This window comes from Telmatherina bonti, assembly GCF_933228915.1.
Source record: "Telmatherina bonti genome assembly, chromosome: 9".
Lineage (NCBI taxonomy): Eukaryota > Metazoa > Chordata > Actinopteri > Atheriniformes > Telmatherinidae > Telmatherina > Telmatherina bonti.
In genome coordinates, this window is record NC_136627.1 from 40,741,968 (window position 1) to 40,759,387 (window position 17,420).

At 49.1% G+C, this 17,420-nt stretch overlaps 1 protein-coding gene across 1 annotated transcript in view; it reads left to right on the forward strand.

Annotated features, from left to right (window-relative positions):
* eif2a (eukaryotic translation initiation factor 2A) overlaps positions 1-17,420 on the forward strand; it is a 302,801-nt gene that overhangs the window by 5,167 nt on the left and 280,214 nt on the right. The window contains exon 2 of the mRNA XM_079246965.1: positions 3,455-3,524. Within this exon, the coding sequence (XP_079103091.1) occupies positions 3,455-3,524 (70 nt within the window). The remainder of the gene's footprint in view (positions 1-3,454; positions 3,525-17,420) is intronic.

Genomic DNA, 17,420 nt, shown 5'->3' on the forward strand with positions numbered 1-17,420 from the left:
GCATCTGTGGGGGATGGAGGGCACTGGGGGTGGTGGGCGGTGGTCATGGGGGCCTTTGTCAGGGCCTGCCTGCCCTCTGTCCCCATGGGGCATCGCACTCGGGGCATGTTGGGAAGGAGAGAGGAGGGCGACTGTGAGCGAACGGGTGAAGTTATAAATGGAAGGTGAGAGGTGTGTGTGTGTGTGTGTGTGTGTGTGTGTGTGGGTGGGGGGGAGAAATAAGGGGGAAAAAATTCAGGTAAGTGGGTGGGCAATGGGATGAGGATGGCTGGGGTATGGGAAGAGGCGTGTTAGGGGGGACACAATGAGATGGATGCGTGCATGATGTAGTGTGTATAAGGAATATGAGGCCGGATGGAAGGGGCGTTAGGGGGTGTGTATGTGTGTAGAGTATGTGATGGGGTGTGTGTGGGTGTATAGAGGTGGAGGGATGGGGTCGGAGTGTGGGCATGTATAGGGGGACAGTGTAAAAGGGGAACGGGGGGGGGGGGTGAGTGTAAAGCAGAAGTGTGTGTGGATGGGGACTGAGTAGGGGGCGTGTGATGAGTGTGAGGGTGTGTCGAGGGGAGTGTGTGAGGCGGGATGTTATGGGGTGTGAGTGTGAATGGGGGGGATGGCAGAGGGGTGGGGGAGTGCGAGATGGGGTGTCTGTAAGCAACATGATCGATTGTGTGTGTGTGTGCGTAGGAAGGGAGTGTGTGCGCACGTGTGTGTGTGTGTGTGTGTGTGTGTGTGTGTGTGTGTGTGTGTGTGTGTATGAGTGTGTGAGTGTATGTGAGTGTGTGGGAGGGGTGAAAGGGCCTTGGTGCCCGGGGAGCACGGCCCGGCTGCCATTCGGTGGCGGTCTGGGTGTCTTGGTTCTCCATTGGCGTGGGCTGTACCTTCTGCCTACGGGGGTGGGGGGGGTTGCCTTCGGGCTCCTGGGGTCCTGGGGCCCGCACTCTGTCTGCCATGGGTGGCCGGTGCCCGGGCCAGGTCTGCTAGGGCCTGTTCCCCCTGACCATGGGGGCTCTGCTGGGGCCCCCCTTCTGCCACCTCCTGGGTGGATGCATGGCGTCCATGCATCCGGAGCGGGGGGGGGGGTTGGATAGAGCTGGTCCGGGGCCTTGCCGCCTAGTAGCTTTTTAACCACCTCACCGACTTCAGCCCCAGAGATAGGAGAGTCCACCCCTGAGTCCACCAGCTCTGCTTCCTCATCGGAAGACGTGTTGGTAGGATTGAGGAGGTCTTCGAAGTATTCCCTCCACCGACCCACAACGTCCCTAGTTGAGGTCAGCAGCTCCCCATCTCCACTGTACACAGTGTTGATGGAGCACCGCTTCCCCCTCCTGAGCCGCCGGATGGTGGACCAGAATCGCCTCGAAGCCGTCCGGAAGTCTTTCTCCATGGCCTCGCCATACTCTTCCCATGCCCAAGTTTTTGCCTTGGCAACAGCCGAAGCCGCATGCCGCTTAGCCTGTCGGTACCCATCAGCTGCCTCCAGAGTCCCACAGGCCAAGAAGGCCCGATAGGACTCCTTCTTCAGCTTGACGGCATCCCTCACTGCTGGTGTCCACCAACGAGTCCTGGGATTACCGCCACGACAGGCACCAACGACCTTACAGCCACAGTTCCGGCTGGCCGCCTCAGCAATAGAGGCACGGAACACAGCCCATTCAGACTCAATTTCCCCAGAAGAAGCACCCTCCAGCACTCCCTCCAAGGACTCCAGAAAGGGTGGGTACTCTGAACTGCTGTTTGGTGCATAAGCACAGACAACAGTCAGGACCCGTCCCCCCACCCGGAAGTGGAGGGAAACTACCCTTTCATCCACCGGGGTAAACCCCAACGTGCAGGCACCAAGCTGGGGGCTGATGAGAACGCCCACACCTGCTCGGCGCCTCTCACCATGAGCAACTCCAGAGTGGAAGAAGGTCCAGCCCCTCTTGAGGGTTCTGGTTCCAGAGCCCAAGCCATGCGTCGAGGTGAGTCCAACTATATCTAGTCGGAACCGCTCAACCTCGCGCACAAGCTCAGGCTCCTTCCCCACCAGAGAGGTGACGTTCCACGTCCCTAGAGCCAGCTTGTGCAGCGGGGATCGGACCGCCAGGATCCCCGCCCCTTGCTGCCGCCCAGCTCACACTGCACCCGACCCCTACGGCTCCTCCCGCAGATGGTGAACCCACGGGAGGTGGGGCCCATGTAACCCTTTCGGTCTGAGCCCGACCGGGCTCCATGGGCGAAGGCCCGGCCACCAGACGCTCGCTCTCGTACCCCGCCTCCAGGCCTGGCTCCAGAGGGGGGTCCGGGCAAGGGAACATTTCTGCCCAGGTTTGTTGTCATCATAGAGGTCGATGAGCCATACAACATAGCTGCTAGGATCTTTGGGACACACAAACCCCTCCACCACGATAAGGTGACGGCTCAGGGAGGGGTGTTCTCTTACTTAGAAATCATGGAGAGTTGGAAATTTTCATCTTTGAAATTTGGATATCACGTATGATTTTTTTCAGATAATTCATTTGTATGTTACTGCTGCAAATAAGTATTTGCTCCTTGAAGGACTGTTAAAGGACTAACCCTCCTTCCCTACAGTCATGACTTTAGAGCCAATGAAGAAGGCTTTTTTTTCCTTTGCTGCTGCCCTATCTGTGGCCAGTTTGAGCAGAGTTTCCTCATCTTTGTTGGTCAGGCCTTCTCCAAATCTTCATTTCTTTAATGATTAAACCTCAGAGTTCCTGCTGGCCTCCCAGACCAGATCCCTTGTCGTTTTTTAGATGAATCTTGTGATTACTGGACAGGTTTTTCCAGCCTGTCTGCAACCAGTCCCCTAGCTCACATTAATATAAAGTTGAACATCTTTTCCAAGATTGTGCTATGACAGATAGCAGCCACTCTGTTGGGTGTCCTACCCCTTGTTCTGGCGGGCCGTTGAATCTCCGTTTCCATCTTCTTCGGTCCATATCATTTAGTTTTTCTTCCAAGATCTGTATCTCCTCCTGATGTCTGTCTGTTTGGTTCAGTGATGACATGCCCTCTTTGGTATCCTGGACTTCTTTGTAAAGAAACTAGGAGGATTCTTTTAACTCTTCAGTGGCATCAGTATGTTTTTTATCAGGCCAGGCAGATTTTTCGTGTTTTCTTCCATCTTTTCCACTAGGATGCTGACAATGTTCTCTGGAAGTTCTGACTGCAATGGCTGAGGTTTACACTTCCTTTTAACCGACGTGTTTGTTTCAGAGTCTGCTTTATCAGAAATGGCCACAAAGTATGCATATTGTTGGCTTTGATGTGTTTCTCTGTCGAGATTGCACTCTGGGTGGAGTACAGAAAGACTGGACTTCTTCTTTTCTCTGTGAGATCTGGGTTCATTTCTCAGTCTGAGACCAATTTTGGGTCTCAGGTTTGGGACTGGGTCTGGACGTGGGACCAGTACCGATTTTATCGTGCTGTAACTGAGGTGTTTGTGTTTCAGTTCGTGGATCAGATGGAACGTCTCTGCTGTCCGGTCCTCCTCGGTGTGAACAGCTCTCCACCTTCCAGAGGTAACGCAGCAGCACTCAGCCTGTAAACGCATACAGTGTGTCTCAGTACATTGACGAACACTTTTTTCTGTAGTGTTGTCCGAAATGGAACTCTGAACATAACACACGTACCGGGAGGGACTTACATGCATTTGACCATGATTCTTCTGCCACCAAAAATGAAAGAAATCTGATTTACAAGGATGAATTTCATACTTGTCATTTTACTGTCCTTTGTTTACCACTTCCTAAAACTATGTCCCATCCGACACAGGATCCTCTGATCGGCTGAACATGAGTTTGTATGTATGCTTATTTAACTTTTTACGTGTATGAGCTGCCTACATGCGTGTCTATTGCCAGCCCCGCTTTGTTACTGGCTCACCGTTTCTGGGACAGTTTGTCCCACTTAGTTCTTTGTAAAGTTGTATCACATTTCATCATATTTCATGGCCGACGCTATCGTGGTCTAGCTCAGTTGAAAACAATAGAAAGCAACATCAGACTGTCGTGTGTTTGCACGTCTCCGACATACCTATTAGCATAATAAAGTGCAAATCAAAACACAAATAAAGCAGCTTTTATATATGCAAAGATATTTCAGTGAATTGATGTGCTTTACAGTATACACATCAGTTTTAATTGGTGTTGTCTCTGACACAATGCACATTTGGCAACAGGAAACAAATTATAAATAATCCTTTAGCAAATGCAATGCTGTAAAGAAGATAGTAAAGTACAGGGATGCAGCAAACATTTCTGAAACATTTCTCTCATCACTTCTCCAAAGCAGCATCCAAACCAGAGGTGATTGTGCCAGGGTCCTCAGGCTAGCATGGTACTTTGATGGCCACAGTGACCGACAGGTTGACTTCCGCCTGACAAGGCAGTCCTTCAACGTCCTCATGGCTGTGGTCGAAAAAAAAATCTGACCATCTTTGGGGCCCAGAAACCGACACCTCAGTGTTTTTGTTCTGGCTGGCCAGTGCCACCTCTTACCGTGTGGTTGCCAGGGCTTTTGGCATGCCTCAGGCAAACATTCACCGAAAGGTGCACAGAGTGAGTGCAAAGATCACTGGTCTCCTCTGCCAAGTGGTCCACCATCTCACTGCAGAGGAACTCCCTTGCTTGGGGTCCCACTTCACCTGTCTAGCTGGATCTGCAGCCTTCAATCAAGTGGTTGAAGCCATTGATGGTTGCCATGTCCAGGTGCAGAGGACGCCGCCTATTCCATTCAGCCCAGCTGCAGGCCATCTGCAATGACACTGGGAGGTTTCTGAACATCTTTGTTGGATACTGTTGGTCAATTCATAATGTCTCAGTCCTGCAGACCGAACAGTCCTATCCCATGCCAGGTTGCTTCATCTTTGGAGATGGTGGCTACCCCTGTTTGTTGCAGCCCATCTGCCCTTCAAGCAGCCTGTCCGAAACCACCTCCAAGCTCGCTTCAACCGTTACCTGTCCAAGTCCAGGTGTTTTGTGGAGAGGTCTCATAAGATACTAAAGACCAGATGGAGGTCCATCTTCTTGAAGGCTCTGGAGGCGGAGGTGAAGTATGTGCCAGAGGCCATTGTCTGCTGCACTGTCCTAGACAACATCTGCATGAGCAATGGTGACCTGGGGACAAGCATTGGGAACAGCATCAGGACCAGCAACAGCCTTCCAGTGCCTCCTCTCCTCGCTCCCAGTAGTCTCCCAGTGCCGCCTCTTCTCCCTACCAGCAGCCTCCCAGTGCCTCCTGTCCATTATGACCAGTAATGGTCTGTAATGACTGCAATGGTCTGTAATGGTCTGTATTGGTCTGTAATGGCTGCAGTGGCCTGCAATAGGCTGTAATGGCTGTAATGGCTGCAATGGTCTGCAATAGGCTCTAATGGCTACAATGGTCTGCAATAGGCTGTAATGGCTGCAATGGTCTGCAATAGGCTGTAATGGCTACAATGGTCTGCAATAGGCTGTAATGGCTGCAATGGTCTGCAATAGGCTGTAATGGCTACAATGGTCTGCAATAGGCTGTAATGGCTGTAATGGCTGCAATGGTCTGCAATAGGCTCTAATGGCTACAATGGTCTGCAATAGGCTGTAATGGCTACAATGGTCTGCAATAGGCTGTAATGGCTACAATGGTCTGCAATAGGCTGTAATGGCTGCAATGGTCTGCAATAGGCTCTAATGGCTACAATGGTCTGCAATAGGCTGTAATGGCTACAATGGTCTGCAATAGGCTGTAATGGCTACAATGGTCTGCAATAGGCTGTAATGGCTGCAATGGTCTGCAATAGGCTGTAATGGCTGCAATGGTCTGCAATAGGCTGTAATGGCTGCAATGGTCTGCAATAGGCTGTAATGGCTGCAATGGTCTGCAATAGGCTGCAATGGTCTACAATAGCCTGCAATAGCCTGTAATGGCTGTAATGGCTGCAATGGTCTGCAATAGGCTGTAATGGCTACAATGGTCTGCAATAGGCTGTAATGGCTACAATGGTCTGCAATAGGCTGTAATGGCTGCAATGGTCTGCAATAGGCTGTAATGGCCGCAATGGCCTGCAATAGGCTGTAATGGCTGCAATGGCTGCAATGGTCTGCAATAGGCTGTAATGGCTGCAATGGTCTGCAATAGGCTGCAATGGTCTACAATAGCCTGCAATAGCCTGTAATGGCTGCAATGGCTGCAATGGTCTGCAATAGGCTGTAATGGCTGCAATGGTCTGCAATAGGCTGTAATGGCTGCAATGGCCTGCAATAGGCTGTAATGGCTACAATGGTCTGCAATAGGCTGTAATGGCTGCAATGGTCTGCAATAGGCTGTAATGGCTGCAATGGTCTGCAATAGGCTGTAATGGCTGCAATGGTCTGCAATAGGCTGTAATGGCTACAATGGTCTGCAATAGGCTGTAATGGCTGCAATGGTCTGCAATAGGCTGTAATGGCTGCAATGGCCTGCAATAGGCTGTAATGGCTGCAATGGCCTGCAATAGGCTGTAATGGCTACAATGGTCTGCAATAGGCTGTAATGGCTGCAATGGCCTGCAATAGGCTGTAATGGCTGCAATGGCTGCAATGGTCTGCAATAGGCTGTAATGGCTGCAATGGTCTGCAATAGGCTGTAATGGCTGCAATGGCCTGCAATAGGCTGTAATGGCTGCAATGGCCTGCAATAGGCTGTAATGGCTACAATGGTCTGCAATAGGCTGTAATGGCTGCAATGGTCTGCAATAGGCTGTAATGGCTGCAATGGTCTGCAATAGGCTGTAATGGCTGCAATGGTCTGCAATAGGCTGTAATGGCTGCAATGGCCTGCAATAGGCTGTAATGGCTGCAATGGCTGCAATGGTCTGCAATAGGCTGTAATGGCTGCAATGGTCTGCAATAGGCTGTAATGGCTGCAATGGCCTGCAATAGGCTGTAATGGCTGCAATGGCCTGCAATAGGCTGTAATGGCTGCAATGGCTGCAATAGGCTGTAATGGCTGCAATGGTCTGCAGTGGCCTGTAATGGTCGGTAACAGCTGCAATGGTCTGCGATGGCTGCAATGGACTGAAATAAGCTGTAATGGCTGCAATGGTCTCCAATGGTTTGTAATGGCTGTAATTTGTTCTGTCAAAACATTTTGGAAAACAAAATTTCATGACCAATATTTTACCATTGTTGGCAACTAGGTTTGGTTTTTGCCCGTAATGGCCGTCCTCCATCCTATTCACACGCAGCCTTTTTGGGTTGACAGGGTGGAGGCCGTGCTTCTCTCTCCAGGAGGGGTGACCTCACTTCCACCTCTTGGCTGGATGAGGTACAGAGAACAGGCAGTGTCACAGACAGCCTCCTCCCTACTGCCTCGTCCAGCAAGTTAAATCCTTTAAGCGTTCCCAGTTCAGGAACGCTTAAAGGATTCATAACCTGGTCTTTTCATGTCTCCTCTGTCCTCTAAGTGTTTTTAAATATTTGTTTAAAAACTTATGAAACCAAAAAATTAAAAAGTACTTGTTCTATCCCCTTATTAATAACAAAACTTTTCTTGTGAGATTTCATGCGAGATTTTGATCAACACAGATGTTAGTTTAAATAATGTCAATTAGGTGCGCGCTGATTGGTCTCTGGAAGGCCAGTGCCGGAAAAGGGGTCGGGGCTAGTACATCTGATGCTAAAACAAAAAACAAAATACAGCAGTTAGGGATAGCAAGCTAACTGACAACGGTAGCTTTCTGAAATCAACCATTTATGTTTGAACCCGAGCCTGAGAGAGAAGATAAGGAGATGGTGGAAGGAGCACGTTTACAACAAACTGTCTCTGAATGGTAAAGTCATCATTTTAATGTCTGCTCACCTTGCTGAAAAGTCAGATAGCATGTTGACAACGAGGCATGTCGTTCATGTTAATACGTCTCAGTTTTATTCTGTGTTGGACAATTTTTTAAACTATGAATGTACTTTTTAAAAGCAAATCTGAAGTTAAAGATGTAAAAAATAAAGTAATGTTGACCGCTGCATCATATTTCCCTACCAAACTTACACAGACACCACACTGAACTTACTGGCAACCAGATAACCACACACACATTTTTACGACATGGAACTGCACAAAGCAGCGCGTTTACTTTAGGTTTTATTTTACCGTCAGTGTTTATCTTGATTAATTCGCCTATTTAGATGTTTTAGCCAGGAGTCTGGAAACTGTGGTTATTTCCACATGACAGATCTCTGGTTTATTTAGTCACTGATGTGGTGTGTAATACCTGTTGTAGCTGCCGTGTTACTGTACAGATAAATTACATGAAGTCATTTATCTTGTATAAATGAAGCTCACAGTGTGGCTGATGAGGCTTCCTGCTGACCTATGTAGACCGGCGTTTTATATATGCAGCATCACCTGCCATCTTTTATGTTCTAATTATTGTCTCTCGTGATAGAAAGAGAACAGGGACACAGCAAAGTATTACTTATTACTGTGTTTAGAAAATAAAATGCTTCTTTTTCATTTCTCAGGTGCTCATAGGGAACGATGAAGCTCCAAACTCCCCCGTGTCTGATCCAACATCCTGGCGTGGAACCTGTCTGTTTAAATGCTTTTTCATTACAAAATGCAAGAAACATTTATAAGCAGGATTGTGTACATCTACCTATTGGAGGAAATGAGATGAACGTTTCTCTTCTATACCAAAATATTCAGAAATAAAGCTAATCAAATGGCAAATGACGGTAAAAGGTGATTATATATATGTTCTTGTCATTTTGTGCAACAAATAGAAACTTTGCTGCAGTCACATAGGACAAAAGTACTTGAATTAAAGTAAATACCCAACTTTAACACACACATTTCTGCATCTGATTTCTGAATATAAAATTTAAAGCTGAAGTAAAAACAGCTCATTAAAACACAATGTTTTATTAGTGTACAGAAATAAAATCAATGCTCATTTTTAATAAAATGAAATTGATACCCCTCCCTGAGCCGTCACCTTATTGTGGTGGAGGGGTTTATGTGTCCTGAAGATCCTAGCAGCTATGTTGTCGGGGGCTTTATGCCCCTGGTAGGGTCACCCATGGCAAACAGGTGTCGAGGGGAGGGACCAGACCAAGCACGGCTCATAGACCCCTATGATGACAACCAACCTGGGCATAAATGTTCCCTTGCCCGGATGCGAGTTACCGGGACCCCCTCTGGAGCCAGGCCTGGAGGCGGGGTACGAGAGCGAGCGTCTGGTGGCCGGGCCTTCGCCCATGGGGCCCGGTCGGGCTCAGCCCGAAAGGGTTACATGGGCCCCACCTCCCGTGGGGTCACCATCTGCGGGAGGAGCCGTAGGGGTCGGGTGCAATGTGAGCTGGGCGGCAGCAAGGGGCGGGGACCCTGGCGGTCCGATCCCCAGCTGCAGAAGCTGGCTCTAGGGACGTGGAACGTCACCTCTCTGGTGGGGAAGGAGCCTGAGCTTGTGCGCGAGGTTGAGCGGTTCCGGCTAGATATAGTTGGACTCACCTCGACGCATGGCTTGGGCTCTGGAACCAGAACCCTCGAGAGGGGCTGGACTTTCTTCCACTCTGGAGTTGCTCATGGTGAGAGGCGCCGAGCAGGTGTGGGCATTCTCATCAGCCCCCAGCTTGGTGCCTGCACGTTGGGGTTTACCCCGGTGGATGAAAGGGTAGTTTCCCTCCACTTCCGGGTGGGGGGACGGGTCCTGACTGTTGTCTGTGCTTATGCGCCGAACAGCAGTTCAGAGTACCCACCCTTTCTGGAGTCCTTGGAGGGAGTGCTGGAGGGTGCTCCTTCTGGGGACTCCATTGTTCTGCTGGGGGACTTCAATGCTCACGTGGGCAATGACAGTGAGACCTGGAGGGGAGTGATTGGGAGGCATGCCCCCCCCCCCCCCCTGAACCCAAATGGTGTTTTGTTATTGGACTTCTGTGCTCGTTATGGATTGTCCATAACGAACACCATGTTCCAACATAAGAGTGTCCATATGTACACCTGGCATCAGGATTCCCTGGGCCGCAGTTCGATGATCGATTTTGTAGTCGTATCGTCGGACCTGCGGCCACATGCCTTGGACACTCGGGTTAAGAGGGGGGCAGAGCTGTCAACTGATCACCGCCTGGTGGTGAGTTGGCTCAGATGGTGGGGGAGGAAGCCGGTCAGATCTGGCAGGCCAAAACGTGTTGTGAGGGTCTGCTGGGAACGTCTGGCTGAGTCCCCTGTCAGAGCGAGCTTCAACTCCCACCTTCAGCAGAGCTTCAACCATGTCCCGAGTGAGGCGGGGGACATTGAGTCCGAATGGGCTGTGTTCCGTGCCTCTATTGCTGAGGCGGCCGGCCGGAGCTGTGGCTGTAAGGTCGTTGGTGCCTGTCGTGGCGGTAATCCCAGGACTCGTTGGTGGACACCAGCAGTGAGGGATGCCGTCAAGCTGAAGAAGGAGTCCTATCGGGCCTTCTTGGCCTGTGGGACTCTGGAGGCAGCTGATGGGTACCGGCGGGCTAAGCGGCATGTGGCTTCGGCTGTTGCCGAGGCAAAAACTCGGGCATGGGAGGAGTTCGGCGCGGCCATAGAGAAAGACTTCCGGACGGCTTCGAGGAGATTCTGGTCCACCATCCGGCGGCTCAGGAGGGGGAAGCAGTGCTCCATCAATACTGTGTACAGTGGAGGTGGGGAGCTGCTGAACTCAACTCGGGATGTTGTGCGTCGGTGGAAGGAATACTTCTAAGACCTCCTCAATCCTACCAACACGTCTTCCGATGAGGAAGCAGAGCTGGTGGACTCAGGGGTGGACTCTCCTATCTCTGGGGCTGAAGTCGCTGAGGTGGTCAAAAGGCTCCTTGGCGGCAAGGCCCCGGGGGTGGACGAGATCCGCCCGGAGTTCCTTAAGGCTCTGGATGCTGTGGGGCTGTCCTGGCTGACACGCCTCTGCAGCATCGCGTGGACATCGGGGGCAGTACCGCTGGATTGGCAGACTGGGGTGGTGGTCCCCCTTTTTAAGAAGGGGGACCGGAGGGTGTGTTCCAATTACAGGGGAATCACACTCCTCAGCCTCCCTGGTAAGGTCTATTCAGGGGTCCTGGAGAGGAGGGTCCGCCGGATAGTCGAATCCCGGATTGAGGAGGAGCAGTGTGGTTTTCGTCCTGGTTGCGGAACAGTGGACCAGCTCTATACCCTCTCTGGGGTCCTGGAGGGGGCATGGGAGTTTGCCCAACCAGTCTACATGTGCTTTGTGGACCTGGAGAAGGCATTCGACCGTGTCCCCCGGGGGCTCCTGTGGGGGGTACTCTGGGAGTACGGGGTACCGGACCCCCTTGTACGAGCTGTCCAGTCCCTGTGCGACAGGTGTCAGAGCTTGGTCCACATTGCCGGTAGTAAGTCGGATCCGTTTCCAGTGAGGGTTGGACTCCGCCAAGGCTGCCCTTTATCACCGATTCTGTTCATAACTTATATGGACAGAATTTCTAGGCGCAGCCGAGGTGTTGAGGGGATCCGGCTTGGTGGCCTCAGGATTGGGTCTCTGCTTTTTGCAGATGACGTGGTCCTGTTGGCTTCATCTGGTCGTGATCTCCAGCTCTCGCTTGAGCGATTCGCGGCCGAGTGTGAAGCGGCTGGGATGAGAATCAGCACCTCCAAATCTGAGACCATGGTCCTCAGCCGGAATAGGGTGGATTGCCCTCTCCGGGTCGGGAGTCAGGTCCTGCCTCAAGTGGAGGAGTTTAAATATCTCGGGGTCTTGTTCACGAGTGAGGGAAGGATGGAGCGTGAGATTGACAGACGGATCGATGCGGCGTCTGCAGTAATGCGGACTCTGCGCCGGTCTGTCGTGGTGAAGAAGGAGCTGAGCCAGAAGGCGAAGCTCTCCATTTACCAGTCGATCTATGTTCCTACCCTCACCTATGGTCATGAGCTGTGGGTCGTGCCCGAAAGAAGGAGATCTCGTATACAGGCGGCTGAAATGAGTTTCCTCCGCAGGGTGGCCGGGCTCTCCCTTAGAGATAGGGTGAGGAGCTCGGTCATCCGGGAGGAGATCAGAGTAGAGCCGCTGCTCCTTCGCATCGAGAGGAACCAGTTGAGGTGGCTCGGGCATCTGGTCAGGATGCCTCCTGGACCTCCCTGGTGAGGTGTTCCAGGCACGTCCCTCTGGGAGGAGACCCCGGGGAAGACCCAGGACACGCTGGAGGGATTATATCTCTCGGCTGGCCTGGGAACGCCTCGGGATCCCCCCGCAGAGTTGGCAAATGTGGCTGGGGAGAGGGAAGTCTGGGCTTCCCTGCTTAGGCTGCTGCCCCCGCGACCCGACCCCGGATAAGCGGCAGAAGATGGATGGATGAAAATGATATTTTTCACTCTTTGTTATTGATTCTGTGAACAGAACAGCTGAGGTTTCTGGGTTAAATGTGGTTAAATTTGGTGTTAGGTGGTTCTGGAGCTACTGAGCAAGCCTCCAAAGAAATCTTCCTCTTTCTCCAGACTGAGTTGAGGCTTCTTCAGTGATGGCTTTGTTGGTGTAGAGCAGGGATCCCCAACCCGGGTCCTCGAGGACCGGTGTCATGTAAGTTTTCCAAATTTCCCTGCTGCACCACACCTGATTCAATTCAATATGTGTGGAGCACACATGTGCAGAGCTTGTCAGAGTTAGGTGTGTTTCAGCAGGAACACTTGGAAAACCTGCAAGTCACCGGTTTTCGAGGACCAGGGTTGGGGATCCCTGGTGTAGAGGACCAGGGAAGGCTGGAACCACGGTATCAGGAGATGAGCAGACTCCAACATCATCTTCACTGCTGTCGCCTGGGTTCCTTTTCTGCACAGAACCAGATACTGACATCAGAACAAGCAATAAAAGTGTCTCTTAGCTTCCATTAAGAATGTATATGTGTTGATTAATTATCATTTCTGAATGTGAAATGAATGAAAAAGATGACAAACCTGTAATTCTGACGTGAGGGCAAAAAGTCCTTAATGACACCTGTGTTCCAGTTGTTGCCTTCATTGCCGGGTCAGTCTATCAGTCAACATCTACCTGTAGGCCGCTGGTGCTGCACATGGCATGAGATGTGCTGGACTAAAATCTGCAAATAGAAGTTAAGAAAATTTCAGATCATCTCATGAATAGATTGTAGGTGTAAATAGCTGCAGTTCATGAGTCATCAAAATATTGTAATACCAATAGATGAAATCAAACTTTATAAAGAACTTTCATGCCAAAGCTTTAAAAAAAATAAATAAATAAATAAAACATGTTTTCACACCAAAATATACAACATAGAATATTAAAAACACACTCATTTTTTTCACACACTGCACAGACAACAGCCTCTGAAACAGACAGTTCACCAGCTTCAGCCTCCAGGAGGATCATTTCTGCCCAGTGTTACCAGTAAAATTTATCTACAAATGTTACGTCCTGCACAGCTCCCATTTTGCACACGTCAAAATATCAGAGAAATTAATGGTTGATGGTTCAGTGATAAAATCTGATTATCTATTGGATAATCTATTGTAAATGAAAAAGCAGTAAGATGTAATTTTTTTTAAACAAATACATCTCCTCCCTGATGAGATGATGGCAGCATCAGATTACATGATGGTCACCGTGATATATATATATATATATATATATATATATATATATATATATTTTATTTAACCTGTCCTGTCCAGCATCTCAGCAGACAGAACAACAATCTGCGTGCCGTATTTTTGCCAGACAGATTTGCTCTGTCAAGGGAGACATCTCAAGTAAATAGCTGCCCTTGATAATCTGAATATTTTTATTATTATGATAATTATTTTATTTTACTTTTTTTTTTTTTTTCCTTTTATCATTTTGCAATCATCGCCAGTCTTGATATGGCTGAGCTGGACCTGGCAGGGAAAGAGGAAAAAAGAGGAACTGAAAGGAGGAAAAAGAGAGAGAGAAAAGAAAGGCGTGTCTAAGCTGCTAAAGTTACAGTATTTGCAAAACAATATAAAGTACTGAAAAAATACAACAAGACATCAGTAGGATAGTGACAATATTCAAAAACAGACAAAAAAAATGAAAAAGAAAAGTTAAAAAAAAAGTAAATGAATGAATAAAATAACAATTCCAATAGCAACCGTTATTAAATATACCTACAGAGAGTCATCAGCAACATTTAGTAGGAACCAGATGGGAAGATGAGCGCATGTGGGCGTGCACGTGTGAGTGTTCAAGCTGTGATCATGCAATCAAAGATCAGCTGAGTGCTTGTAGGGGAGCACGACCACGACCCGAGGTGTAGGGGAGGAAGCCAAGGCCCCCAGGGCCCGGCAAGCCCACCGCGCACAGAGCCCGGGCAGGCAAAGCAGAGAGAGCCTCCGTCCCCCGAGCCCAGAGCAGTGGAAGCCTCCAGGCAGGCGCCACCCGGCGCCACGAGGCAGGGGCACCGGGTAGCACAGGGCGACGGCACGCCGGCCCGGCGGGCGCCGGGTGCTGAAGCGCGGGCCGCACAGAGAGCCGGCAGCCCACAGGCCCCAGGACCACCCGTCCCCCCCGGCAGAGCCCCGGCCAAGACCCAGCGGGCCCCGCCCACCCAGAGCAAAACCATCGCGGGCCGGCGCCACCACGATACCAGGGGCGGGATCCCCAAGGACAAGGACACGTCCAGTAGACCCTCCCCCCAACAACCCCTCCCCACAACCCTCCCGCTGCTTCCTATCCCCCCTCCCTCCCTCACCAGCACCCTCCCCATCCCTCTCCCTCCCAAGCCCTACCGTCCCCAAACCCCCCTTCCTCCAACCCCGCTCCCCACCCCTCCCTCCCATTCCACACACCTGAGACCAGAGACCCTGCCGGCCCCCTCATGCGGCCCAGGCATCGCCCAGGACAGAGGGCCCCCGCAGCGCCCCGTCCCCAACCCCCAGGCCAGCACCAGGCCCGCCTCCATACCCCGAGTGCTCCCCACGAAGAGGGGGCTTAGGAAGACCCCTGCCGGCCCGCCGGCATCTGTGGTGTGTGCATGGGTGGGTCGTGGTTGTAGTGCAAGTTAAAAAGGGCCGCCAAGGTCCCAGCCCCCAGTCCTACTAAGTGATGTGATTAATTAGCAGGGTCCAGGGAGAGAGAGCATTGGCCGATTCATTTTTGATGGAAGCAGATGTGATCTGGAGACTTATGTGTTCCACCAGGAGATTTTTGTAGTGATTAATACTTAGACTTCTTTTGGACTTCCAGTTTAACAGGACAGTTTTTTTGCTACACATCGGGCCACAAGGATAGTGTGTGTGTTGTTGGGGTCCATGTTGATGTCACTAAGGTCTCCCAGTAAGCAAAGCTTGGGGCATGCAGGAATGCTGCATCTGAACCATGTTGATAATTCCCCACAAACCTTATTCCAGACATTTTGAACAGGTGGACAGAGCCATAGAGCATGTAAATAATTATCTACTGCGTTACATGTGCACTGTGTGCAGATCTCTGAGTGATTTAGACCCATCTTGAACATTCTTTGTCCTGTGTAATGTGTTCTATGAAGGATTTTGTACTGGATGAGTTGTAGATTTGAACTGTCTGTCATATTAAAAGCATTTAGACATATTTGCAGCCAAGAAGGTTGACTGAGACTGATAGATAGGTCTGCCTCCCATTTGGAAGTTGGCAAGGAATTTCAATCATCTATTTTTGACATCGACCTGTATATTTTTGAAAGTAACTTTGGGCTACGAAGTTCCATAAATTCTGCTACTGTGGGAGGAAGTTCCAAGTCTATTTGATGAAGCGGGAATTTCCTAAGTATAATGGATTTGTGTTGCTGATATTCTAGAAATCTGCTACTATTAATTCCATATTGTAATGATAGTGTGTCAAAAGATAAAATTCTTCTGTTATGGATAATGTGCTCTAAATAATTAATTCCTTTATTAATCCATTGTTTAAAGTTGATCATACTTTTGTTTAGAAGAATGTCAGGGTTGTTCCAGATAGGTGTGAGTTTACATGGGATTATTGATGAATTGTTTCCTTTTAGAACTTCCCACCAAGCTGTCAGAGAGGTGCTGATGTTGACGCTTTTGAAGCACTTTAACTTTTTTACACTGAAGCTGAATAATGGAAGATTAGAGATTTCCACATTGTCACAGAATGTTTGTTCTAAGTCTATCCATGGTTCATCTAATGGACTCGGTTTAAGCCATTTTAAGATATATTGCAGCCTATTGGCTAAGAAATAATGTTGAAAGTTAGGCAAGTCTAAGCCTCCCTGATCTTTAGGTTTTTGTAAGGTTTTTAAACTAATCCGGGGTGGTTTATTCTTCCAGAGAAATTGGGAAGTGTATGATTCTAGTGATTTGAACCAGGTGGAGGGAGGTTTCATAGGAATCATGGAGAACAGGTAGTTGATTTTGGGTAGAACCATCATTTTTATCGTAGCAACTCTCCCCAAAAGTGAAATGGGAAGTGACTTCCAGCGAGTGAGATCATCTTCTATTGTCTTAAGAAGGTTAGTGTAATTACATTTTATCAGTTCTGAGAGCCTGGGGGGAATATTTATGCCTAAGTATCTAATGTTACCTGATTGTAAATTAATGTTGGATGGATTTCTAAACCTACAGTTAATTGGTAGGACTGTGCTCTTAGACCAATTAATAGAGTAGTCAGACAGTGATGAGAATTTATTAATTAGTGAGATTGTTTCAGATAATGATGTTTGTGAGTTTTGGAGGAATAGTAAAATATCATCGGCATAAAGGCTTATTTTATGAATTATATTTTTGGACTGGATGCCCTTTATAATTTGATTCTGTCGAATTGCAGCAGCTAGTGGTTCAATAAATACAGCAAAAAGTGAGGGAGAGAGTGGACAACCTTTGAAGATTAAAACTTGGAGAGGTTTGATCGTTCGTCCTGACTCTCGCATTAGGGGAGCTGTAGAAGATTTTGATCCAGTCAAGAAAGGAAGGTCCAAAGCCAAATCTACTTAAAGTAGCTAGTAAGAATTTCCAATTCACTCTATCAAAAGCCTTCTCTGCATCCAGAGAAACTATAGTTGTTTCCAGGTTATTGATGGTAGAGTAATCTATTATATTGATTAGCCTGCGCATGTTAACAGAGGAATATCTGCCTTTTATAAAGCCTGTCTGATCAGGGTGTATAATAAGTGGAGTTACTTTCTCTAACCTTGCAGCTAAAGCTTTGCAGATTATTTTAAGGTCTGCATTTATCAGTGATATGGGTCTGTAGCTAGATGGAAGTGTGGAGTCTTTGCCTGGTTTTAACAGTACAATTATGCTGGCAGAACTCATGTTTTGGGGTAAGTAGCCATTTTCCTTTATTTGTGTCACCATTTAGAAAAACGTAGGGGCCAGTGTTGTCCAGAATACCTGATAGAACTCTGCTGGGAAGCCATCCGGTCCTGGGGCTTTTTTACATGGCATATGTTTGAGGGCTTCATGTAGCTCCTCTGCTGTAAGGGGGGAATCTAAGGCTGTAACGTCTTCCT